The 27355-nt window shown below is 31.8% G+C and overlaps 5 protein-coding genes and 2 pseudogenes across 8 annotated transcripts; 4 read left to right on the top strand and 3 right to left on the bottom strand.

The window, feature by feature from the left end:
• The first annotated feature begins 247 nt into the window (after nt 1-247).
• LOC108846115 (protein VACUOLELESS GAMETOPHYTES) lies at nt 248-1321 on the top strand. The gene has a single exon (XM_018619326.2). It carries the CDS (start codon nt 345-347, stop codon nt 1164-1166), a length of 822 nt encoding a protein of 273 aa, XP_018474828.1. The 5' UTR covers nt 248-344; the 3' UTR covers nt 1167-1321.
• Nucleotides 1322-1376: 55 nt separating this feature from the next.
• On the bottom strand, nt 1377-3114 carry LOC108846114 (nudix hydrolase 23, chloroplastic-like; annotated as a pseudogene).
• A 2345-nt stretch (nt 3115-5459) lies between these two features.
• On the bottom strand, nt 5460-5987 carry LOC108847011 (uncharacterized). Its single transcript, XM_018620182.2, has one exon. The coding sequence runs from the start codon at nt 5976-5978 to the stop codon at nt 5652-5654; it is 327 nt and encodes a 108-aa protein (XP_018475684.2). The 5' UTR covers nt 5979-5987; the 3' UTR covers nt 5460-5651.
• A 5806-nt stretch (nt 5988-11793) lies between these two features.
• On the top strand, nt 11794-13919 carry LOC108846009 (uncharacterized). 4 transcript variants are annotated; one of them, XM_018619219.2, is made up of 10 exons: nt 11794-12121; nt 12198-12260; nt 12343-12427; nt 12522-12578; nt 12778-12850; nt 13068-13116; nt 13198-13286; nt 13367-13436; nt 13542-13627; nt 13726-13919. In XM_018619219.2, exons 1-10 carry the CDS (start codon nt 11861-11863, stop codon nt 13766-13768), a joined length of 876 nt encoding a protein of 291 aa, XP_018474721.1. In that variant the 5' UTR covers nt 11794-11860; the 3' UTR covers nt 13769-13919. The 4 variants fall into 4 exon arrangements, with proteins under 4 accessions (XP_018474721.1, XP_018474720.1, XP_056861382.1 ...); XM_018619218.2 differs by having other exon boundaries at nt 13720-13919; XM_057005402.1 differs by having other exon boundaries at nt 12775-12850.
• Nucleotides 13920-14768: 849 nt separating this feature from the next.
• On the top strand, nt 14769-15113 carry LOC108845245 (uncharacterized). The gene has a single exon (XM_018618489.1). The coding sequence runs from the start codon at nt 14769-14771 to the stop codon at nt 15111-15113; it is 345 nt and encodes a 114-aa protein (XP_018473991.1).
• A 1337-nt stretch (nt 15114-16450) lies between these two features.
• Nucleotides 16451-18793, bottom strand: LOC108846314 (basic leucine zipper 34-like). Its single transcript, XM_018619538.2, has 4 exons — nt 17786-18793; nt 17293-17383; nt 17048-17174; nt 16451-16801 (listed from the first exon to the last, which is right to left on the bottom strand). Exons 1-4 carry the CDS (start codon nt 18340-18342, stop codon nt 16677-16679), a joined length of 900 nt encoding a protein of 299 aa, XP_018475040.2. The 5' UTR covers nt 18343-18793; the 3' UTR covers nt 16451-16676.
• A 1173-nt stretch (nt 18794-19966) lies between these two features.
• On the top strand, nt 19967-23272 carry LOC108845248 (zinc finger protein 11-like; annotated as a pseudogene).
• The last annotated feature ends 4083 nt before the right edge of the window (nt 23273-27355 follow it).

The following is a 27355-nucleotide window of genomic DNA, read 5'->3' as shown; positions in this document are numbered from 1 at the left end:
TGAAATATATGTAAGTTGTAATTAATTATATCTCTTTGACCAATAGTATTTTAGATAAATAAAATTATTTATAAAATCAATGCAGTTTGCAATTAATTTTCACCTGAAAGTTAGTATAATTTACATTGGAATTGTAAAGTGACACTCTTTGTGTAACAAGAAAATGAGCTCAAAGTGACACTTATTATGAAACAGAGGGAGTAATATATCCCACGAAATTGCACATTAAAAAAACTGATCAACCAATCAAAAACAACTCAAACTTGGAACAACTCAAAGTCAGAGAAACCTTATAAAAGCACCATGATCCAACAGACACAAGATTTGCAAAAGTAGTGTGATCAATGGAGTACAAACATTTCAGCCATCCACACAATCTAAAACTCCAACCGCTTCAGACAACTAAACCCTCAGATTATCCACCAATCTGCTCAGGCTGTGAATCAGCCATCTCTGAATCAGCAACCGCATACATCTGTTCAACATGTGACTTCAATCTCCATGAGCAATGTGGAAACGCAGTGCGTGGGATTCAACACCCTTCCCACGCGGGTCTCCACCACTTGACTCTAGTCCCTTACACAACATACAGCGCTGGTACCTTCCTCTGCAGAGCCTGTGGCTGCACTGGAGGTAAATGGTTCTCTTACTGTTGTCCTTTGTGTGACTTTGACCTCCATGTTCAGTGCGCTCAGTTGCCTCAGGTTTTGGTTCATGACTCTCATCCTCTCCATAGTCTTCTTCTTGTTTACAACAGTACTCCTCCTCCTGCTATGTCTTTTACTCAGTTTGGTTACATGAATCAGCTTGTCTGCAATATCTATAACCTGGGTATGGATGGTAGGTTTTGGTCTTATAACTGTTATGCTTGTAACTATCATGTTCATGCTTCATGTGCTGTGAATAAGCCCAAACCTGTGGCTGCTTCTTCTGCTGTTGAGAAGTGTGGGACAACAAGTGATGAAAGAAGGGCAGCGAGCGGTGAATCTGTTCCTGCTCAGGGTTTGGAGACAGAGCAGACGCAGCGGCCAGCTGCAACAGCAGAGCAAGTGGAAGATCCAGCTTTGAGGCAACAGCTTGAACTTCAGAAGCTTCAGCTTCAGCTAGATATGAGTTATGCTCTGGCAAACATGATGGGCTCCTTCAATCTCAGTTCTTTTGTTTGAATTATCTTTGTGTTCTCTGCTATGTTGTCCTTTTCAGTTTGTTTGATATGATGCATTTACAAATTGCACACAAAACATGGGATTGTCGTTGTTCTTGTGTTCTGAATGTTCTCTGTTCTGAATAAAAGTTTCATCGTCTGGTTTCTTGTTCTATATTTGAAAACCTTAAAGTAACAACTAACAGTGACTGGTAGCTAATTAACACAAATATTGATCAAATGTTTTGTATTCACATATAAGTTTATCCTTTTATCTTTAAAGCAACTGACACCATAAACAGAAACCATATGTTCAAGCATGACATCTAAAAACGAAACAACTATCTTCTAGTCTTTTCTTTTCTCATCTGTCCAAGGAGTCTCTCACACGGTCAACTTCACAAGGAGTCTGCTCCTTTAACCTGTGAGAAATGCTGCTTTTACATTAGCTTGAGCATAAAGACAACGTCTCCATGAAAAGAAGTCATTAAGATGACTATCTGAGGAGTTTATTAGACCGAGTACATATAAAAAAAATTAGAGAGGAAGGACTGTAAAACCTTTGACTCATGGTTGCAAATGATAATCAAGAGTAAAGGCGCGAATATCCGAAGGACTACTTCCAGGCCTGAGAATGAACAAAGCACATAAACTAACATCTCTCTAGTAATCACTCCACCACACACAGAAATGGATATCATATGGAACGCACCTTTTATTTATAGTACCATAGTGAAACTTTACTTTCCCCTTTTTAACATCTTCCAAGTACTGCCAACAAACAAAACCAAACATGATGCTTAGAAATCTAGTGAATGTAGGGTATGCGACTGTTTTGTATCCATATACTTACTAAGTTTAAGGTAACATATATAGATGAAAAGGCCAAAGAAATCAAATGGTATCTCGTCTAGTCCGAAAAGACGGCACTCTATTGACTCATGACCAGGTGCAAAATCAAGATTCTTCATCTTGCCAAGAAGATAACATACGTCTGCTCCACAAGCAAACAAGACCTATAAGTAGTACAATGATATGGATTAGTAAGAAAAGAGAAGTAGGATGGTTTACTTGGCCAATGAGAGGAATATCGAGTTGAGCAAAAGGTGAAATAACTTCCACAGTAGCTCCAGCTTCTTCCCAAGTCTCCCTCATTGCTCCCTCTGCACCTGACTCTCCAACCTCTAGATAACCAGCAGGTAGAGTCCTGTGTACTCAAAAAAAAAAAAAGATCCAATCTTTTAACTCATGTAACTTGACACTACAACACTAAAGCTTTGTATATGGACTTACCATAGACCGTGTGAAGGTTGAATGTTACGTTTGCAAAGCAAAACCTTTCCTTCATGCTCAATAAGACAACCTACAACCTACACTATCTTCACATCAGATGATCAGAACCTTCCCTAATCAAACACATTCGTAGAATCAAAACAGTACCATCTTAGGATTCTGGTAAGCGATTTTGCCGCAATGCGTGCAGATAGCTCGAAGCTTCTCTTCTCCGTCAGGTATCTCGTGACCTCCACACCATTGACAGAACTTTATCTTACGAACATCTCCCTGAAACAACAACAACAACAACAACAATGTTGAAGAATAGAACACAAAAAGGATAAAAAGATATTTTTTCAAGAAGAGACTCACGGATGACCGAACAGAGACGAAAGCCGGAGACTTGGGAAGTGGGTCTGACCCGGGTAGCGAGGAGGACATTCGGGTCGGGTTTAAGGAGAGGATTCTCCGAGGTGAGGTGGAGAAAGTTGAGAGCTTGAGAGAGATGCTTGAGGAGGAGTTATGGGTCTTGGTTAGTCTTTGTGAGATGATTGTTAACCCTGATGAACAGCTCAGGATCTGGACGGCCTTTAGCATTATACGCACGGCGTCAAGGACTGATCTTTCTCCGTTGCTGGGAAAGCGATTTCCTCAGAAAGTTTTGACATTTGAGGAGAGAGATGATGATGATGATTTGTCGGATGAGAAGCAGGGAATCCGGTTTTTATTATCCTAATTATTGGTTACGACGAGCAGAGGACCGGTTTAGTTTGACCCAATTCCAAATCAACCGGATAAGACCGGGAGGTACCATTATAGATTATACACATCACATGTTAACTATAGGGAAAACAAAATATTTTGATATAAGATGGGTGATTAACTCATAATCAAAACATTTATTTTGTTATAAATATGAAAACATATTATAGAACTCATAATCTTTTTTTTTTTGTCAACTATCATCTATCTTATTAAAGTAGAAGTACTTTAAGCTTTTGTTTGGTAATAAAGATAGAAGTTTTTTAAAAAAAAAAAATTTGTTTGGTAACAAAGATAGTAGAGTATTTAATGTTTTTTCCTAATTTAAATAATAGATTTCTTTAATAAAATAAATTTTAACCAAAATAAATTTCTTTATAGATTTTTTGTTAACATTAAATATTTTTCAATATTTATTAATAAAAATAATAAAATAAAAATCACACATCAAAATCAATTTATATATCATATAAATAAAATATAAAATATTTTATTTATAAATTGTTAGTATAACATTTTTATAATATAAGTCCAATTAGTTATAAATATTAGATTTTTATATGATACACTGTGATATAATAGACGATTAAAATCACATAATATAATTATTTAAAGTAATAAATAAAATTTTGTTTTAAATGTTATACTAACAATTATCTAATACATATTAATTTACACACACACACACATATATATATATATATATATAGATATTATCATTAGAACAAAGAAAAAATTGAAGTGAAAACAAATATTTATACGGCCACGGATCAAACTATAGAAATAAACAACAATAGCGTAAGATTTTTTATAGCAAATTTATTTTAATTTCAAATATGTTTATATATTTTATTTATTTATAAATTATTTTATTTTTATTGATAATGCTAAGATTTTGGAATTAGAAAAGTTATGACCCATTTCTATATTATTTTAATCAGGAATTTAAAATTTATATCAAAATATTTTTTTTAACTTTTAATTTTTATTATAACTACAAATGCTAATTTTCAATCTAAATTTATATTTAAATATTACAAATATATTATTAATAAATAAAAAACTAAAAACATAAAATAAATACCCGCCCGGTTGGACGGATCAAGATCTAGTTACTATTAAAATAGGATCATTCTTATATTATACACTTAATGAAATGTTAAAAATTTCCAAAAATGTCCTTAATAATATGACTAACTAAAAAATTTCATTAATGACATTATTGTTTTTCGGTTTTGTGCGTCTATTTCACATATAACTAATGACATTATAGTCCAAATCATTTAACTAATTAAATGTATTATGTTTTTATATAATCAATTTCATATTTCATAAACTTTTTAATATCAATAACATAAATTAAAATCTGCAATAAGTTTTAAAAAATTGATATTAAAGATTGAAATTTTGTAACTACAAGAGGATAAAACTTAATCAAAAATATTACTTGACACTTTATAAATTTAGCAATATTTTATATTGTTTACAATTCTTTAAAATTATATAATAGTCCAATGACGAATTTCGGATACAAACATTGTTTAACTTATTTACAAACATAAAACAGTTGTACTATATACACTATAACAAATTCACATAATTGAAACTTGATCATGTCATAGTTTATATAATTAAAACGAAGAATTATCAGTCTTTTCAATGAACAACAAAAAATATCCGCCCTTGTATAAATCTTATAATCAATTCCCTCTGCTCTACGTTTAAGAGAATTTACTTGAGTGTAGCTTTTGGATTAAGTATTGATAAGCCACAGTGGAGAGCTTGAACTTTGCTTCAGCCTATTAGCATGTTAATATAAGAACTGATACAAGAGAAAAAGCTATGATGATTGAAAAAAAGACGAGAAGAAGATTGTTGTTTGGTTTGTGTACCTTGGTAGAGTCATGAACAACAGACAAAATCCTCTACTTCTTAGCCTCGAGCACAGTTGACACTTGAGAATTGGATCTTAGTTTATAAAAGTGTTGATAAAAACGGGAATCGTATAATTAACAAAGACAACAGAAGGGGAGCTTTACAATCAGAAGAAACACATTAAGCAGCTGTAGCAAATGCTCTAGATCTTTATAACAAAGCAGCAAGCTTTAGGATTAAATATTGATAAGCCACAGTGGAGAGCTTGAACTTTGCTTCAGTCTTAATTAGCATGTTAATATATTGGAGAAACTGATACAAGAGAGAAAGCTATGATGACTGAAAAAGAGACGAGAAGAAGATCGTTGTTTTGGTAGAGTGATCATGAAGACCTGGATGCCACTTTAATGCTCAGGTCCAAATATATGTTCTGACTTCTGAGTGTTTCTATGTTTATTTCGTTTATCATATGATACATAGATGTCTTTTACAACTTGCTCGCTCTAAGAAAAGACCATGAAACAAAGTAACTACAAAAGCCATTACAAACACACACAAATATAACTAAACTTTTTTCATGATTCATTAGTAGTCATCATTGAATGTATGACTGGCCAGTAATGTCAACGTCTCGATCACCTGAAGAAGGTGGTGGCTTGTGTTTTGGCTTCGTCTTGTTTGCCTCGTCAGGCCCTTCTGCGCTCTGTGTCTCACTCGCGGGTCGGTGATGCTGTTGAGGATCGTTCTCTATGTTTTTTGCATCTCTCTCTATAGTCTTGCCATCTTTCTCGTTCTCGTCGTCCATTCCATAAAGTCCGCCTCCGTAAGCTTCGTGTGTCACCGGTTGCATCTGTGACACATATGGTGGCTGGTGCTGACGTTTCTCGTACATATCTCTCTCTTTCTTCTGATCTTTCTCCATTATCACTTTTTCTTGAAGTTGTCGACACCGAGTGGTTGATGTATTTATACTGAAAGCAGTTTTAAGACGCGTATAAGTTCATACAATGTGTCACTGTCAGAAGCTAACATATGTAAATATTAGTTTTGATCACTTATTTATTTGAATATAGATTGATTGTCATTAGATAGGTATATATATTTTAGTAGGATTATGTATAACATTATATATTGTTTTGAAAATCAAAGGGAAAATTAATTTAAATGTTAATGAATTCAAAAGTATATAAATAAATATAGGATAATATTTTGATATCTCATGCATATATATGTTACAAGAATAATAAATTGTAACAATTAATTAATGTTTTTTTAATTTATTAGTATGGGTTGAAGCATTCCATAGTTTATATGTATAAAAACAAATACAACATTACTATAAAAATAATATGTTTTTATTTTACTTTTAATTTTGGATATAAGAAATTTGATTAGTATATTTAGTCATTTTGTGGGTATATCGAATGACATATATTTCTTTGAAAATAATATATTTTTATTTTACTTTTAATTTTGGGTATATTGAATGACATAAAACCAAATATGATTGGTTTAATTGATCACATTAGTTCAGTTTTTATCTTAGATGTGTAAGTATATTTTCATAATAGTTATAAAATATTGTATATTAATTTGATAAGAAATATTAAAACTAGAAAGTGATAATCAGTATAAAGTTGCATAAAAATAACTTAAAATTTAGAAAGCTAAAGAATGAATATCAATATTTATAATCTAATTAAAATATTTTGTAATCTATAAGTATGTTATACCTTAGATTTATAAAAGGTAAACTGAAAATTATTGTAACTTAAACATAATAATTTATATATGCTTATGTACTTTTATTATAGGTATATTACAGAAAGAAAAAAAATACAAACTAGATCTTAAGTAAAAAGGAAAACAAATTATTGTGACAAAATATTATACTTATATTATGTTATAAAAATATCTTTGTAATATTTGATCAAAATTTTCTTGTGGTAAAATTATTTTTAATAAGAATATTATTTAAGGTTCTAAAAATAAATACCAAGTTTTACTTTAAGAATATATTTTATGTTGCTTAAGATTATATTTTAAAATAAATTTTATTTCTTTAATATCAAGATTATTTTTGTTAACTTTTTAATGAAATCACATTGTATATAAATATATATTATTATAAATTCGTTTTTAAAATTTATAATGTTTTTAATTAAATATATTATTTGAAAAAAGGAAAATTCTAATTTACAAAAAAAATATTAAATAAAAAGGAAAGTAGTTTAGGTAATGGTAACTAAATGTGTGTTTTTTTAATTCATTAAATATACCTCTGTAATTAACCATTATAAAAATCAATGTGACCTTAATATATAAAAACTAACTTCTCAAATAATGTTATAAAAATTGTAGCAGATACTTGTGTTTGCACTTCTTGAAATGGACAGTATTTTGAGAGACATCTCATGATGGTTTGTATGAAGACTTGAGTTTTCTTGTCAGTGAAGGATTGAAGATCACATTCCAAAATATTTGATAATTTCTACAACCAAGTCTTTTGCTCTCTTCTCGTCATCTTACTGTTTATTTAGGTCCAATAATTTCATGGATCCAAGACAAATCTCTGTCAAATCTAATCTACTAAAACTGAAGTACAAATAGTACTTAGTCCTTAGTTTTACACACAAATTACTACTTTGTGCCACTACCTTAAAAATAAACGATGTGAATATTCCCTTAACAACCATACCTAAATTGATGTCTCATTTACTGATTTAATTGGAAACTGAAATCCCCTTCTCTGATTTAATTTAAAACTAAATCGAATGAACCAAAAATATGTCATTCTCCGCAGCATCCCTCGGTTTAATTTGTTCTGCATGAACAAAACCAAATAAATGCAGTGTTTATTTGATTACACTAAAAAACCTATTGTTTAAATACTTAACCTCATAATTTGATCGAATCTATATCATGTTTATAAATCCTGTAATAAACATTGTTTTGTTATCAAGTAACTTTTTTGTCATCTAACTTTTAAATTGCATCTTTTATTTTGTTTATTCGATTTTGTGGTTTGAGCAGTTGTATGGTTTGTAACATCGTATATATTATGATTGATTACACATGTATAAAATGTTATTATATTTGAAATTCTTAGTTTTATTAGTTAGCATCAAAAATATTTTTATAGTTAGTATCATTAAATTTTCTCGGTGAACAAAATCAAAACTAATAGTTGATTACTTTTCTGAACTCAATAATCAATATGATTCCAAAACCATTCCTACTTCCACGCAATCGTCATAAATATAACAATATCAAGCAAACACAAAAGATCTAAATCTAAAGCTATTTAATGGATACTAATAATAACGTGTTTTCCAAACCATTTTTTTCCTATTTCAACCAATCATCATAATAAAATAATATATCAATTAACTAATACAATCTCCATATTCTCTTATCAAACTTTGAGAACACGTATTGCTTATCTTTAGTAAGGAATAAATTTTTTTAGTAATGAATATTCTGGTTTTTACTGTGATTAAATTTTAAAAGGAAATGTATTTAAACTAATTTAAAACCGCATATCTATGTTATTAAGTTGAAGTACACAATTGGATTGTTTGGAAACAAAAATAGTTGAATAAATGAGATATATTTGGAAAACATGGATAGTAGAGATGTGTATTTTCTTTTATTTTGCACATTTAATCATTGTATTTTCAATAAATTAATAACAAATGAGAATTGTTTAAAAACATGAATAAAATATTTAATATTTTTTTATTTAAACATTTAGCCATTGTTTTTACAATAAATTAAACAAACTTCTTTCTATATTTTTTTTTATTTACAGTTCTGTCACTATATTTATAATTCTTTATGGTGAAAATAAAAACATAAACTGAAATATAAATAGTCTATTATATAAAACAATTTTTAAAAACAGTATTATTACCTTATTTAGTTTAGTCAAATATAAAAATTTCAAGAGTTCGATTTTCAAAAAAAAAAATTATAAATTAATAATAATTCATAAAAAAGCTAATGCAAAAAAACAAAATTTTGAAACATGGATAAAAGTAAGAAAAAAGTAATGGATTATGTTATTAATAAAAATTGAAAATCCATTATATCAATTTTAAAATATACAAAATGGACTAATATAATTACCTAAAAACATTGTTTTTCTAAAATAATCATAAAATAAAATTTTAATTTTATATGCATATTTCAAATCAAAATAATAATTTAAAGTTGATTTATATCAAAAATTGATTTAAAATATGCATATATTCAAAAAATTAATTTTACTAAAATATTTTCCAATAACCATTATTAAAAATGTTTTAATATATATAAGAAAAATACAACAAAAAGAATAATTTCATATACCAACTTAAATTATAGTTTTTATATTTCACATTAAAATTTAAAAATATAATATATGTGATTATTTATAAAATGGTACATATAAAATACTATTAATTATATGATTATTTATATGATGGACCAATACAATTAATATGATGACATATATATGATACATAATAGTGACTAGAATTGGGCGTTTAGGTATCCATTCGGGTTTGTTTTGGATCTGTTTGGGTTTTGGGTTTCCGGAGTTAAAAATTTCAGCTCATTCAGATATTTCTAAATTTCAATTCGAATTATATTCGGATCTTTGCGAGTTCAGTTCGGGTTCGGATAACCCATTTATTTTTTTTAATTCATTATATATTTTTAATTTCTTAAAATCTATAAATAAAATAATATATTGTATATAAATCTGAATAAAATATGTCAGAATACTTAAACTTAACATATAAATTGGTTTGGTTTAAATTTTGGATCAAAAGTTATTTTAAATATTTTTGGTGTTTTAAGTGTACTTCCACTATGTTGGATATTTATATTTGACTATTTTTATATATTTTCAAGAATTTACACCAACCTAAAAGTATCATCATATATAGTCGGATGTTTTTATATACATTAAAACTAAAAATAATTAATATATATATAAGTATATAAAATCTTTTTCGGATATATTTTGATATCCAAAATACTTCGGTTCGAATTGGTTATGGTTTCGGTTGTTTAAATATCTAAATTTTGAATAATTTAGATATTTAATCAATTTTGGTTCGGATTTGGCATTACTCTTTCGGATCGTGATCGGTTTGGTTCTTCAGATTTGAATTTTTTATTCAGCTTTGATATTGACATAGAAAATAAATAGTAATATATTTTTGAAATATACACCCGCACGGGCGTGCGGTCAGAATCTAGTCCATCATTAAATAACAACACTTAACAAAATTATCTTTCGATGTAAAAAAAGAGACCATATCTCCAGTTTAAGATCACAGGCCAAAGATTTGACATTTGTCTTATCAAATCCTTTGTTCTCTTCTCATCGTTATATATTTTATCTTCATTCAGCAGTTGTATGGCTCCAAAACTAGTCTCCATCAACTATATTCATGAATCCATATTTGTGAGAACATTCATGATTCATTTCTTATGCCTAACATAGTTTGATGGAGTTATACATTCTTCTGGAACACTATATGATGGTCGTGGTGTCATCTATTTAACCTTCAAATCTAGTGTTGTATAAAATTTTAGACATTCATCAGACAAGAACTAAAATTCTGAACAAACTTTGAACTACATTTCTCTCTTTTAGGTAAATTCGTGTATCTAGATCATAAATTTTAAGTATAATCTAGAATGATAGTATATGTGAATGATAACTATTATATTTGCAGTATTTTAGAATGACGTTGAATACACAACATAAAACATGAATTGAAAATCCAAACACCATTGAGACTACATTTGAAATTTAAGTCAATGGACTCTTGTCGAACCTAACTTGTTATTCATCGTCATTATCCAAGTTCACAATTTAGAATGTGTTTACTTTGCTGTTGTGTGCTCTCATAGATTCCATATGCCTCAAGACTGCGACATGGGCCTCATGTGCCGCCCCATCCCTTTGAGAAAGTTCTCTTATGTACCATTTTCCACAGCTTGTGCCTTAAAGTCAGTCCTCGAACTCATATATCTCTGCATTCTTCCAATGTATAGTAACTTGAGAGACAAATAACCATGCACTCCATTATGTTTCTCGATTGCTGGTTATAGGTGGTTTCAGTATAATCTTCCAACTCCTTGGCAAATGATGAAGCCAATTTATAGGCCATAGCGTCTTCATCAGGTGACACATGGAAAGTCAAACAAACTCAATAAACATATATGCATGAGCAGAGGAAAACGACAAAAAATTTTTACACATGGAAAGTCAAACAAACTCCATAAACACATATGCATGAGTAGAGGAAAACAGCAAGACTTCTTACATTTGAAAAGTGGACCTTGCTGAGACAGGACAAATTTTGGCATATCAAATTTTATGTATGTCTATGTAGGTATTACAATATTTTTATTTTGTATCTATATTTTGTAGAAAATAATTTTATTAAAAATTTATATGTATTTTGATGATATTTTTTATTATTATTTTAAAATAAATTTTTTTACTATTATTCTTATCTTATTAATTTTAAAAGGAAAAACCAAAGGCTAAACCAACTTTCATGTTTTTTTTAACAAAAATCTACTGCAAAATAAAAATCCAAAAACTAAAATCCAAAAATCAAAAGCCAAAACCTAGAAACCAGAATCCAGAAACTAATAAAACATTTAGACAATTTTTTTAAAAAAATATAAAAGCCCACAAATTAATAGGCCTTCCCGGTCCATTAAGACACAACACTTCTTCTGAACTAAAAAAAAAGAAAAATAGAAAGAGAAGTGCGTCTCCAGTTTCTGCCGGCGACAATGGATGAGTTGTCAGCTTACTACTCTCACTACAATCTCCCGTCGATCGTTCCTACTCCTCTTCCTCCCGGTGTAGCTCCGATTCCAATCACTCCAATCCATCCCGTCTACTTGCCTACTACACAGTCCTCAACCGGAGATGTTCGGACGCTTTTCGTCGCCGGACTTCCCCAAGACGTCAAGCCCCGGGAGATCTACAATCTCTTCCGTGAGTTCCCAGGATACGAAACTTCGCATCTCCGTACCTCAGATGGAGCCAAGGTAAAACCTTTTGATCACTCTCCCTATAGATTAGTGAATAGATAGCAAAGTGACTCTTACTTTTGATTTTGATTAGCCCTTTGCGTTTGCTGTGTTCTCGGATCTCCAATCAGCTTTAGCGGTGATGCATGCCCTCAATGTGAGTAAAGCTCCTTACTTTATAGCATTAATCTATCTCTGTTGCTCTAAATGTGAGTAAAGTTTCTTGCTTTTCTTTTCAGGGAATGGTGTTTGATCTTGAGAAGCATTCTACTCTTCACATTGATCTTGCTAAATCAAACCCTAAATCTAAGCGTTCAAGAACAGGCAAGTGTAATAGGATTCTTTCTGCTTTGTAGGTTTAGAAAAAGTTGGGTTTTTGATACTGTTTTAGTTATTGTTCTTCTGTGATTTTGGTTAGATGATGGCAGGGAGAGCTTGAAAAGGACCAAGTCTTGGAGCAACACTCCCGAGTCTGGTAAGATCACCTGAGAGACAAGCCTTCATCTTGTGGGTCTTTTTGTGTGTTTTATGTTTTCATGTATCTGAATATATGTGTAGTACACGCTCATTCATGTTCTTGTTGGTTTTAAGATTCCACACTTTTTGGGGGGTTTTAAGTTCACGTTTCTTAAAAGCTCACACTGCACATTCTTGCACGTTTGGGGCACTAGCAGGTTTTGGCAGCTTTCACACTCCTGGAATGAGTACTTCTTCTCACAACACTATTGGTTATTCACCTCCACAAAGGTCATCTGCACCACTTGAGCGCACATTTTCTTGTCACTTGCAAATGCTTAGATCATGTTTCTTTGTTCCACACACTTTTGTTTTATTATGTCTCGGAAGTGTAAGCTACTTAAGGCTTTACTGAACTGGCAATGGCTCCCATGCCCTGAATTTTTGAGAGTTTTTTCTTTAATAGTTATTTGCTAATATTTTTTTTTTAATTTGTTGGCTCTTTCAGTAAAGGAGTTGCTAATGTTGCTGGGAGGGCAATGACTACTAGAAAATCTGTATGCTTTATACTCTCTTATGAATATAATTTATGTTAATATCTGTTACAAGTGGACTTGACAATCTATGTTCTTTGACAGAATAATGCTGCAGAACCTTGTCCAACACTTTTCATTGCAAATTTGGGACCAAATTGCACTGAACCTGAGTTAGTTCAAGTTTTCTCGAGGTAAGAATTCTTTGTTCTTCTTCACACAACTCTAAAACCACTAGAGATGTATTAGTTTTCACCCTCCGTTTTTTGTATAGGTGCCGTGGATTCTTGAAGCTGAAAATTCAGGGCACATATGGTACTTCTGTCGCATTTGTTGATTTTCAGGTACAGCTCTCTAAATAGATCCATTATTACTTGTGTTTTAAAGAGTGAATTAACAATGAAATTGTTTATTTTCGGTAGCATAACTTTTAAATGTGGCTTTTGCAGGATGTCAGCTGCTCAAGTGAAGCACTACATGCTCTTCAAGGAACAGTGCTTTACTCATCCCTCAGTGGTGAGGGTTTGAGGCTGCAGTATCCTTCATTACTTTTATACCTATGTTTATGCCTTTGTTTCTTTTCTTGTGAGACTTTATTGCTATCCCGAGGTTCTACTTAGCATGCAGTACCAGATATGCGAGATCACGGATGGGAATGCGCAAGAAGATTAATTAATGCTAAAATTAGTGGAAGATTAAATATAATGCCATGCTAAAACAGCATAGATACTGAACTTACTACTCAGATGTATTATTTATCAGAATTCAGAAATGTATTGATCATATTGGAGACCAAGTTTTATATAATGATCAGAACCATGGTTCCCTTATACATTTACATCATGTAATGTCTTACAGAAGCTAATATCATCTGGCCTTACACAACACTTAAATAATTTGTTATATTTGAAAGATTTGAGTCTAAACCTAAACCGGAACCCAAAAATTAACTATATTCAAAAATATCTAAAATATTTTTTTTTTGAAATATTAGTTATATTTATACTATGAATTAATATTAATATTAAAATTATAACTGTAATTTGAATATATTATTTAGTTTTTGGGGGATGCTTTCAATTATTTTGGAGTATTTTAAGATGTTTTTGACTTGTTTGAATATCAGATGCAAACCAAATATTTTAGATTTTTTTTTTGTCTACTATCCATCTAGACTAGATCAATCAAATATTTTAGATAAAATTGGTTGTTTTGTTGTTTATTTGGATTCTAACAAGTGGATTTCAACCAGATCCAATCTTTTCTGATTCTTTTGGATATAACCGAATCTGAAATTTTAAACTATTTGATTGTTACAAGTTTTATAGATTTAAAATTTCTGACCCAAATACAATCTGATACCCCGAAGACTCATAATGAGCTTACGGAGCTTAAACTATAAAACGATTAACCGTAACAGGTCAATAAGCCTTACTCATGATCGTTAGAAAACCAGATCATTGTTTTGTCGTTAAAAAGAAACAAAACCAGTAAGAGAATTCAAATTCAATTAAACCAAATAATAAACCGATCTGGTAATTTCCCAACTAAACCAACAACAATACCGATAAACCAAACTAAAATTCCCGGTTCAGGTATCAAGTGAAGAAAACAAACAATTTGCAGGTTTTTTTCCATTTCGTCACACAGCAGAAATCGAAAGAAGCCACACAGCAATGCCGTCGACGACGCAGTCCTTGACCGTCGTCGCAGCGAAGACGCTAAGCAGCCGAATCTTCTCCAGATCCGGATCTACATCCGCCAGCCCGAGTCGATGGGCCACGCCGGGTCACGAAGAACGCCCCAAGGGTTACTTCATGAACCGTACTCCTCCGCCGCAGGGACAGTTGCGCAAATGGGAAGACTGGGAGCTTCCTTGCTACGTCACCAGCTTCCTCGCGATCGTCATCCTCGGCGTCGGGCTCAATGCGAAACCTGATCTTTCAATCGAGACTTGGGCTCATCAGAAAGCCCTAGAACGCCTCGAGATGGGGAGGCTCCGAGATTCTTCTTCCGATTGAGCTATCGATTGTTATGACGGCGATGACAAAGACTTGGAGAGTTGTGGTTTTGTTTCAGTATCTTTGTATTTGTGGATAATGATGAAATAAGTGTTCTTTTTAACTGTTTAGACGCGAAGCAATTCTCACTTTTGATTTTGCTCGTTTTTTGAATTTTGATCAACATCTGTAATTTGATTGGTATTTTTCTGAGTGATTGGACTCGTCTATTGATCAACGTCAGTATGAATTTTAGCCTATAATATACGGTTGAAGCTTTGTGCAGCGTTAACATTGAGTTTAGTATAATTTAAAGTGGTTTCAGTTCCTTACGTGTTAGGATTTTATTGTGCATTGTCTGATGCTCCATTGCTTCCTCATCAAATTCATCTTTCTGCTTGGCACTTGTTGTTCTACTCAGAGGCTGATAGTTTAGCTCTAACTAGGAGGAGTGTTCTTCTGTTTTGTAGAGATTTCATGCAGCGTTCACATTTAGTGGTTGGAGTTAGCCATTGTTTGCTGGTGTGCAAAACACTAGGTTTAAGTTTTGGTACTTGTCGGGCTCTTACAGCTCATTGTATTGTATCAGTGTTGTATGTGTACATAATCAAGAAATGTTAAAATCCGTAACGACAATAACTGCCTAACAGTTATATAATGATATCAACTTAAGTTAAATTCATAACAGTTATAAACGTTTGAATTGGTAGATATTTTTGACACAACTTGATAAAACGTTATAAGCCTGTGTAGAACATTTGTTCAAAGAAGCAGGTCAAAAAACAAGAGGTATCCATAATAGGCATAAAATACCTGAAAAGCAACATAGTGACTACTCTACTCCAGCCCATTTGCAAAGGAATGTCGATGCTTCAAAACAGCCTGAAACAAGCAACAAAACACAGATCAGATTAACAGACTCAAAATGGATTTAATGAGCTCCTGATTGACTCAACTGTGAGCATCTCATGTGATTTAATTTGAACCATATAATATCAAAAACGAACACATGATGGTTAAAATGTCATTTTTTCTTAGTTATTTGTCTGGTCCAATAAGATAACCTACTACCATATTGCTTATAGCAACTTAAAACCCAAATCTAGATGAAAAACAAATAATGTATAATGAGAACGTAGTAGTGGTCCAAAGCAAAAACACTTCACGTGAACTCACAGCTTAGCCTTCAGATGTGTCCACACGCGTTCCTCTTTTTGTTTGTTCAGCTTAATTAGTTCTTGTTTAACCTATCTAATCAAAACTGGGACAATGTTTATTATGTTTTGCGAGAAGAAATGTAACGTAGAGTAGAAAATGAAGAAAATGAACTATTTAGAACAAATCTTAATTAGTACACAACAACAATATATATTCTTTGTACAAACAACTGATTATTTCCCTTCCATTAACCCCACAAAAAAAAACGACATTTAATAAATAAAAGAAGATAATATACATCAAACTGAATTCATCACAACTTAAAACATGTGATAAACATAAAAATGCCATCTTCTAAAATTCTTGACCGAAAGAGATTTGACAGTCAAGAACTTTGCAAATAAAAATGAATATATATCTTGTTGATTATAACGCCTTTATGTCGACTCCTGTCTCCGGTGAATGATTTGCATTCTCCATTTTTTCGAAGCTTTGTTGTTGATACACTTGTCGAAGTCTCTCTATTTCCCTCTTCAATGATTCTTGATGTGCTGCAAATCATTATTATTTTAAAACGTTATGTTAAGCAATTCCCTGTAAAGAAAGAAAATCATTGGGCGTGCTTATATATTGTCAGTGATATATAAATTACAACCTCGACGGAGAAAAGAAAAAGAAAAACGTACATAAAGAATATTTATTGACACACAAAGACATACATTACATACAATACATGTAATGAAAGCTAACACATTTATCATACACATTAATGTAAGAAGTTAAAAAGAGACAGTTACCGTCTTTGAAAATCTTGTCTTGAGCTAAAGCAGCGATTCGTTGCTTGAGAGCGCTGTTGTCGACGTTGAGAAGCAGACGCTGGTGATCCAAGAACGCCACTCTTGGCGATAACACTGATACTTCCGACTTTAGATTTATTCATTTCACACAAAAAATGATGTAAGGGAAAAAAAAAGATGATGTAAGGTTATAATTATAACAAATTATTTAATTCATATAAAAAGCTATGACAGTGTAAATGTACCTGCAATGTAGTGACGCTACGTTCGAGCTCTGATATATATTGCAGTTTCCTCACCCTTGATCTCTGTGCTGATTGCCTATTTGCTAATATTCTGTACAGCCATTCCAAAAATTTATTCAGCTGAAATAATTATTGTTGCGACGATAACGCTAAATTTTTATTTTTTCACAAAAAAGGTGGCGCCAATTTTCAGTCGTAATTATTAACTAATTTAATTTTGTACATTGGAAGATAAGGGCATACAATCGCTAGTATCTCTAATTTAATTTCTTAAATTATAAATGTAATTAATCATATTAATATGTAATTTATGAATTTCATAGGCATGAATTTCATAAAATTTTGAAGGATTTCAACTAAATAGTAATATAATTTACCAGAGGCTCAAGTTTAATAACTTTCAAATAATAACGAGCCTAATTAATCTCAATTAGAAGTTGTGCGTGCATGCATGAATATTGGTTTTAAAAGATGATTATGAATAAAAAATTACCTCTTAACCCTTTTGGGATCGATAATTCGGTTGCCGGAGCTATCGCCGGAGTTGTTACTTGACTCTGTACCGTCCTCAGGCTCCGTCTTGCATTGGCCTGTGACCTCTTCGTTGCAGTTGTTATAATTAACATTCATATTATGATGGGACGGTGGTTCTTTATCGTCGTTAAAGCTCTTATGATCGGCGCCCGTGGATGTATTCAAGGAAGAGTCATTGGGCCCCACATTCTTGTTGTTATGGGAAGGATGATTACATAAGTCATCGTCGTCGTCCGTGAACATGGACATGAACTGCTCGTCGTCGAACTTATCGAAGTTGTGTTCTTCTATATGGCTTGTGACGATTGGAGCTTCGAGGAACGCGATGGAATCGCTTATAGAACGACGGTGGTTGCCGCGGCGACATGCTGAGAAGTCGAGGAACTCATCGACCCATGAGGGGTTTTGTACGGCGGATGAAGCGGCTGCGGTGGAAAAATGAGGGAGTTTTTGGGAAGAGAAGTTAGGCCAATGTGGTGGTGTCATGTTGGGGATTTTAGGAGGGAGTTGCGCCATTGAGAAAAAAAAATCTGAGTTTACAAGATTTGTGTGGGAAAAAAGAAGAGAAATTAAACTGAATTAATTACAAGAGAAGCTAAAGTTAAAACCCAAAACATAATAACAAAAACCTAAAACGAAAACAAAGGAAAGAAAAAAACGAAATTTGAGGCAAATGGAAAGTGGAATAAGATCAACGTCCTAAACCATATATAGGAAACAAAGAGAAAGGAAGGAGGAGAGGAAGAAGGGAGAAAACAGAACCAAAATGGCTATGTTTAACGAATGGTAGTTATATCAAGGAGAATATAGATAGTAGGTAAATGAATGAGATATATAAATGTGAAACTATGAGGAAATAACATAATCAATTCTATGTGATCAAAGTGTTTTTATTATCTTGGAGCCAGGGTCACATGTGGGGAAGATTGAGACCAGACAGCTATGAAACAGTTGTCTTGAGAAGAGAGGCTAAGGTCTCATCCATTGGTTTTTTTTCCCCTTGATTAACCATAAGAAAATAAATTCATGTAAGAGAATTTGGAGGAAGAATCAAGCAAGCACATGTACTTGTGACCCCTTTTTAGTTTGCTTGATATAACCTTTCTCTTTATAAAACTATATCTATAGTTTTGCTGTAAACCATCTCAGTCGATTAAAAAATTTTGTAGGTGAGGTTACAAGCCTACGTAGTTGAAGTAATGATTACATGAGTTGGTAGCATACAGTATTATCTAATATAACTTAGTTTTTTTTTTGTAAACTAATAATATAACTTAGTTGAATAAATCAAAATGACTTACTTATCACACGTTATATATATGGATCATATTTAGTTAATGTTGATATGCGAGTCCATGTGATATTTTTCGTGTACTATCATTTTTTTTCTTTATCTGTTTTGTCACCAGACCACTCACACATGTGGGACAGTTGCCATTCATTCTTTCAGTCGTGTAAAGTTTCGGATTTTTGGTCTGTACATTATGGCAGATAGTGTACTAGATCGGAATAATTCATGGAACATATTCAGTGAACTCTTTCTCTAAAATTGTGTCGGGTAGTAATAACTAAACGATCCTTTTTTTATATGAGAAAAGGATGAAATAGTGAAAACAAGATTTTAGTTTAAAACGTTAATAGAAATTTACATCTAAACAAATTGGGGTTAAACTAAAAATGTAAGAATATTACATGATATGATTTAGAAATATATATTTTGAACAGTAAATTCTAATATATATTTGGATGGCTCAGTAGTTTTTGATTTAATATTGTTCGATATGTTTGATACTTTATTGCTTTTGTAACAAACTTGGGATGAAAACCTACTGATGAAGTAAAATTATGATGTAGGTATACAGAATTGCAAATCATTATTTTTCACTATTTCATCTTTTTCTCACATAAAATGAAGAACATGCTTAAAGTTCATAAGGTGTGGAATATTATGGAGACAACAAAGAAACAGAGAAAGCACAAGAAGCTTATTTCTGCTGATATAGAAGAAGAGGAGGAAGAGCATGGACACTATGTAGGATATTTTGTGTAGGGCAAAATCAAGAATCAATTATGATGGCCAGGTTAGATATACGATCCATCAGAAGCTTCAGATTTAGCGTTGAAGATAAAGTAAAAGGGGATGTTGCTCATTGCGTATTTTGGAGAAGGGATATTCGCTTGCTGCGTTCCCTCACAGTTGAAATTGTTTGCAGAGATCTTCAACGAGTGTTATAATGTAAACAACTCGAGAGGCATTAGAACCGCAATTAAGATACGTGCAACCGCTGAGATACCAATTGTTAGAGATATTGGTAGAGGTCATGGAATTGACTCGGATGATGGCAAGAGTGGGGCAGGATATATCTTTTATGATAGTGAAAATTTAACGACGTGGGGTTCAAGCAAACAAGAGACAGTTGTGTTACTGTCATGTGAAGCTGAAGACATGACAAGGACTGAATTTATGGAACAAGCTATATGGTTTCAAGAGTTACATCAGCATACATCCGGGAGTGGATAAAGAAGCGATATTGTGATTAGCAGTGGCGGATGCAGTATACAATCACGTGGATCATATGACCCATGTGAAATATTGAAAAATAAAAATTTTGCATGTATGTTTTGTGGAAATGTACGATGAAGTTAGTTTATAACCCTTGTAAGATATTTGTATCATCAGTTTGATCCTCATAAAACAAATTTCTCCCTCCGCCACTGGTGATGAGAGCATTCAGGAAATGAAGCTCAGGGAGATGAGATGTAGTGTTAAAGATTTGTCAAAAGTGGATTTCAAGTTTAAGAGGAAGAATGTTGGATTAAACTTGAAATAAAAAGAAATTGAGATATAAGTTAAAGATCTAAACCAACCGAGTTATGGTTAAGGAAAATGATTAGGAAAAGGAAATAAAGACATATGTTAAGTTTATAGATTTTAGGAAAAATATAATATCTATATAAGAAGATACCAAAGTGTGGTATAGCTTATGAATTTTTGTGAGAAATTGAGAGCTTAAATTTTTGGGTGATTTTTTTTTAAATATTAATAAGAGAATTATTATTATTACTGATTTCTTAGTTTGAATTCATTGAGATTGAGATTCTATAATGTCCTCGTTCATCTCTCAATCTTTAGCATTCTATCAATTGTTTTCTATAAATAGATTCCAGCTGAATTTTGTATACTTATCCATTTATTAAGCTGATTTTATAAGTAACAGAACGTAACCATCTCCGAGAAAGTTCAAAATTGTGAATATTGAAATTACAGCCCACAATTTGAGAAATTGGGAAACAAATATATTAAACTCATACTAAATCTTCCGTGTTTCGTACATTTTTGTACGCGATCACAAATCACAACATGTCGCTCCAATTCTAAATTTCTAATCTTTAATTTATTGGAATCATCCTTGCAGCACATAAAAAAACTATGATTGAAATTGCTTAAAAGATTCAAGAAACTATATATAATCAGAGTTTCCTGAAGTTAGTTAGCTGATCTAGAGCCGAGAGCACGACGCCTAGCTAAGCATTCATAGGATCACGAATATACCTATCTAAACTAGCTGAAGGGTGGAGACAAGCTTCATACCTGCAAAAGAAGTTGCAGAGAACCTTGGGAATTCTTGATCATGTCCTGAAGATTCACTATGGTTTTCGATTTCTTTAGATCGGTTTTTAACCGGGTTGACTATCAATATTTTCACGTTGCGTAGTTTAGATTCATCGTTTTTTCTTTTTTTTGACAGAGCTTCTGATTTGTAACACCTCAGATACTACAAAGTCTACAATGACTTGTACAGTTGGAAAAATGGTTCAAATCAACCATGATAAGTTTAGATTATGATTACTAAACGTTTGATACATAAAACGTTAGCTCTTCTTCTCCAATTAAGGTATGGAGAATAATCAACCTTCTCACTGAAAACCTTAACACATAACGTTTGATAAGGTATGTTATGATGAGGTTCATCTCACTGAAAAGTACTCAGATAAAAGCCATAGACTTTTCAATATTAAAAATAAAAATAAAAGCCATAGACTGAAACCATCATTGATGTGATGATGGCTCGTTTGTAAGATTGTTTCAGACATGAGTTGGGGCAGTTGTTGCAGGTATCGCAGTCTCTTGAGTTATATTTACTCCATTGGTAGCCCTTGCAAGAATTTTAGTTGGAGGAGAGGGTTTGTCTGAAGCCACCTCAGGTGTCAACGGTCCCATCTTCTCCATCTTCTTCTGCTGATTAGTAAGAGGGTTTTTGGCAACCTTTCACTTATGACTCCATACATTTGTTACTAGTCTGAAGCCTTCCATTTCTTTTGAAAACCGAGACCTTTATGAACCGCTATCATTATGACAAAATTTATAATTTATGTTCTGATCTGCTCGGCTTGGAGACAGACCAAAGAGGGTATATGATTATCCAGCTACTCCAATGTCATCAACTACTAGCAACTTGCTTTCTTTAAGCACTCTATCACTGCAATTTATGATAATATATGATCATACTATCTCTCAATACCATAAGAGGAAATGTGTGTTGTTGATGCATTTATGATTTATCATATAGCTTGGTACATATTTATCTATATAAGATGGACTATGATGTAGATGGAGTAGAAATTATCCTGCAATATATTGACACAAAATATTAATGCAACACAGAATCCCCATATACACTGCACAATAACATTGGTCTCAAGTAACTTCCATTTATAGTAATAAGCAGACACGTTGTAGGCATGAATATGATGAGTATGTAGCTTCCATTCAGTTCCTCTCTGTTTCTTAATCATGAAACTACATCTTTGTCTCTTTCTTTATTATTTCCACTCATCAAATCTAATCGAACATAACCTAGCTATACTCAATTATTCTGTAACGAAAGAATAATCATGAACCACAATAACTATGAAGAAGGGATGATTCCATGGCCTCCCAGGACCTACATTGCAGCTTCTGCAGTAGAGAGTTTAGATCCGCTCAAGCACTTGGAGGCCACATGAATATTCACAAAAGAGACAGAGCAAAACTCAGGCAGGTCCTTTCTTGGTTTATTGAACCTCACCATAACATACCTTATCACAACCCCAACCCTAAACCTAACTTTAGCTCTTCTTCTCCAATAACGTCAGCTCATATTGAGCCTTCCCTAACCAACAAGGTATAAAAAACTACTCCTTTTTCTTCAGCCCGGTTTGATCTTTTGAATAATACTACTAGCTATGGAGGTTTCATGGTGGAAAGAGAGAAGAACAAGATCAATATATGTAGCAGATCGAGCTCAAGAAGAGTGTCATGGATCAATGTTATGCTGCAAAATGTGAGATAAAACTCGGGGATTTGATGAACAAGAAAGATAGAGTCATGGGATTGGAGCTTGGGATGGATTTGAGGAATCCAAAACAACTTCTTGATTTGGAGATTATTTGGCTAAAACTGTAAGACTTGAAGAATTTATTAACAGTCCAATCATATTGACTTCTGTCTCCATCTCAAACTCACATGCTTCTAGTTATGTCTTCTCGCCGGTTCTTTCATAAATCTAGAATTTCTTAATTTTTGTCTGAGGTGATTGATCTCCCGAACTGTATGGCATACATAGCTATACACTAATAGTCTAATAATGTAACAACATACTTCGACAACAAGAAAATAAAAAGAAAATGAGAACATAATTATGGTGAAATAATAACATATGTTACTATACGAGTAGTAGAGTTTCTAACATCAAAGCACCAGTGGTCTAGTGGTAGAATAGTACCCTGCCACGGTACAGACCAAGGTTCGATTCCCGGCTGGTGCAGTTTTCTTTTATTGTTATCTACATTTTGTTAAGCCACTATGTAAACAGCCCATTTGGACTTTACCGGCCCCATTTTGCTTCTCAATCCGTAATCATTCCTTGATCAAGTCCCAAACTATTTGTATGAATTCGTCGTGTCTGCAGGAAGTAACAATAAAACATGGGCTTGATTTCGAATTTACTTGACGAAATGTTGTCTTGATAACTAGTATCCATAATATATAATTTAATCTTAATGTTCAGGTTGGTTAATTTAAAAAGTGTCGGTAATAAAATTACCAATTGGGATAGTTCTCTTTTGTGTGTCTCTTTGGTCTTGGTACTATATAGTTTCCGGGATGGTTTGTTTTATAACAGTGGCTTTATTCTATTAACTCCTACGATGGACTTGATAATCTACACGACAGGCTTGAGTATAGTTGAAGTTCTTTTCTCTTTCAAATTTGTTAGTTTGGTTGTTGTCCAAAAACAGCTTAGTTTCCAAATTTCTTTTGGTTAGTGTTATTTTGTTGATCTCAGTCCATCTTTGTTTAGGATAGAGTGATTGTGTGTAGTGAACTGTTGTAATTTTGGTGATTAATATCAATTTGAGGATGGCCAAAAAAATTACCAAATATAAATCACATCCACTTAACTAAATAACTTACGAGCACACGAGTGTTCGGTGAAAGTCACATGCACACACTATCCTTACTGCACCACCACACGATCTCTCTCTCTCAGTCTCTCGTGTACAAAATCCATAATTACATTTATTAATTTTTTTGGCATATAGAAAACATGAATACTAGTCTGTACCAGCCCCACACTCACTCCATTGTAACCGAATATTCGTAAGCCACGTAAGCAGATTCAGCACAATCAATCAATTTTAAAGAGTTTTAGTGTTTAAGAATTATAAAAAAAAACTTTAGTGTTTAAGAACTACTAGATCTTGACCCACACAACCGTGCGGATGATTATTTTATTTTTACAAGTATAATTTTATTTTTACATAATTAATTGTACAATTTATCATATTATTAATTGTTTAATATAACATTTTAAAAAATAACAACTTTATAGTTCACATGCAATAATTTAATTTATTTGTTTTAAATGTTCAGTAATAGCATATTTTAAATCATGGAATTTTGTTCAAAAAAAAGTTATACAAAATTTCTCAAATGAAAAATATTATTGGTTAAAGATAAATTTTTTATTGAAAATTATTATATTAAATTAATATAACAGTTTAATACAAAATTGTACATGAGTTTAGTTATAATTACAAAATTAATTAGATGTTTTGAAGTTTTTGGGAAAATTGCCAAATATGACTCACAACTTGATTTCAAATGCAAAAGTATACTCAAACTTGAATCAAATGCAAAAGTAACTCAAAAAGCTATTGAATTTCAATCAGCCTCTTGTGACCAAACAAAAAACCTGAATTTGTTTTTACGTTTATAACATCAGTAAGTCGTCTGGTATAGTTGATCTTAAAAATAATTTATAAATTTTGTAAAAAATATTTTGATAAGTGAAAAATTGAAATCATGCATGTAACTAACATATGTTATAAGTGATATAAATTAAGATATAATAAAAGTGAATTGTTTTCAAAACTGAAATCATGTAATCATGTAATTAACATATGTTGTAAACATATGTTGTATTATTGTATGTATTCTTAGGGTTAGATTTTGGAAAGCTTGAATGTTTTTTTGAAATTTAAATTTTTACATATATGTGTTTATTTTTGTGTATAGTAAACACTTTTTAAGTTTAATTTGATTTTATGAAGTGTTTAGTTAGTTAATTAAGTTTAGGGGTTATGTTTAGGGTCTAGACGACTAACTTGTAAGTCATCCAAATGTTCCCGCCTAATTTTTTCTAAAAATTTATTTTCCCGCTTAAATATTATTTTATTCAGAAGAAAGAAAAATAAAATTTTACATAATAATAATTGTTTACTAAACTAAAATTGAAAATCAAAAATGTTTTTTTTTGAAAAATTAAATTTTTACCTATATATGTCTATTTATGTGTATAATAAACACTTTTTAAATTTTATTTGATTTTATGAAGTGTTTAGTTAGTTAATTTTGTTTAGAAGTTATATTTAGGGTCTAGACTTACAAGTAAGTCGTTTACGAAGTCGTCTGAATCAAAAATATTTAACCTAATTAGAATTTTTTATCTCCTTATATAAAAAAATATTTACACATTCTATCTTTTCCTCTCAAATGGGTGGAACAAAAATATAATGTTCATCATTCTAAAACTCTTCTACCTCCCTCTAATCTATTTAAACTTATAAACACCAAGCTTTATATCAATTTATTGTTTTTGTCTCATGTCTTTTTCACTAATTTATCTTGTTTTTGCAGTTTTTCCATCACATGGTTCTCATCTTCCACTCATTTAAAGGTAGATCTATTAATTTTAGATATGTATTTTTGAATGTTCTATAAAGGTAGATTTATTTAATCTTCCACTCATTTTCTCTGTTTTTAAGCCATTTGAACATTTTTGGATATGCAGATTTTTCAGATCTAGATTTGGATATGCATGTTTTTAAGATCTGGAAGACTTCTGGGATGACTTACATGTTAGTTGTCTGAAATATAATACGCTAACGATTGCCAGGAAGTCTTCCAGACGACTAGTGTAGAAGACTTAGCGTTGAAGACTTCCACAAACGTCTTCTCGGATCATTTAGAAATTTTGATTAACATGAATGTTGGTTATCTCATAAATATCACCATGTTATAAATTTTATTCAGTGGTCCCAATATTGATTAATATACATGAATTAATAAGAAAATGTTAAAATTTTTTATACTTTTAGAGAAATGAAAGTTTACTAAACATTGACACAGACGACATCCAAGTAAATCGTCCATCAGGTCATTTTTGCAATTGACTTTTAAATGTGTTCTTAGAGACGACTTACTCGTAAGTCGTCCATTTTTGTTAGTTAAAAAACCTCGAGAGTACCTGTGACGACTTACTTGTAAGTCGTCTAGGATAAATTGGTTAGTTTTGTATTTGACCGAATTGTGTCAGAAATTTGATTTTTCATGGACGACTTATTTGTAAGTCGTCTCTGGGAAAACAAAAAAATCAATGAAAGCTAGATGACTTAGGGCCTGACTGGTGTAACCGCAGCGGTTGCGGTTGCGGTTGCGGTTGCGGGAGTTTGCGGGTGCGAGTGGTTGCGGTTTTAAGCGTTTTTTAGAGATTTGTACGACTGGTATAGCTGTTAGAAATGTTGCGTTTGCGGGACTCTTATGACTGGTAAACTACAAAACGCAACATCTGTTAAATAATAATTTAACAATATTTACATTTTATGTAATTATAAAAAATATTAAAAATCATAATAATATGATAAATATAAAATTTATATTTATAAAATCATATTATTCAATTTTAAAAATTTATAGAAAATATTTTAGTTTTGAATTTTATAATATAAATTGAAATATAATATGAATACATTTTACAATTTCTATTATTTCAATTGAAAATTTTTATTGGATATTTTTAGTATTATTTTTATTTATTCTGTTTTTTTTTTAAAAAAAATTACCTTCCCGCAACCGCCCGCAACCGCAAACGCTAGCTGGAACCAGCTTTTGATTTTAAGAGGTTCGGAACGGTTTGAAGCGATTTGTAGCGTTTTCTGTGATTGTTTCGAAACGCCAACAACCGCTATAAACCGCAAAAGCTGCGTT

Source organism: Raphanus sativus, chromosome 3, assembly GCF_000801105.2.
Source record: "Raphanus sativus cultivar WK10039 chromosome 3, ASM80110v3, whole genome shotgun sequence".
In the NCBI taxonomy this organism is placed as follows: domain Eukaryota; kingdom Viridiplantae; phylum Streptophyta; class Magnoliopsida; order Brassicales; family Brassicaceae; genus Raphanus; species Raphanus sativus.
The sequence above is the reverse complement of the archived record's forward strand: the minus strand, read 5'-3'. Positions and strand labels throughout refer to the sequence as shown.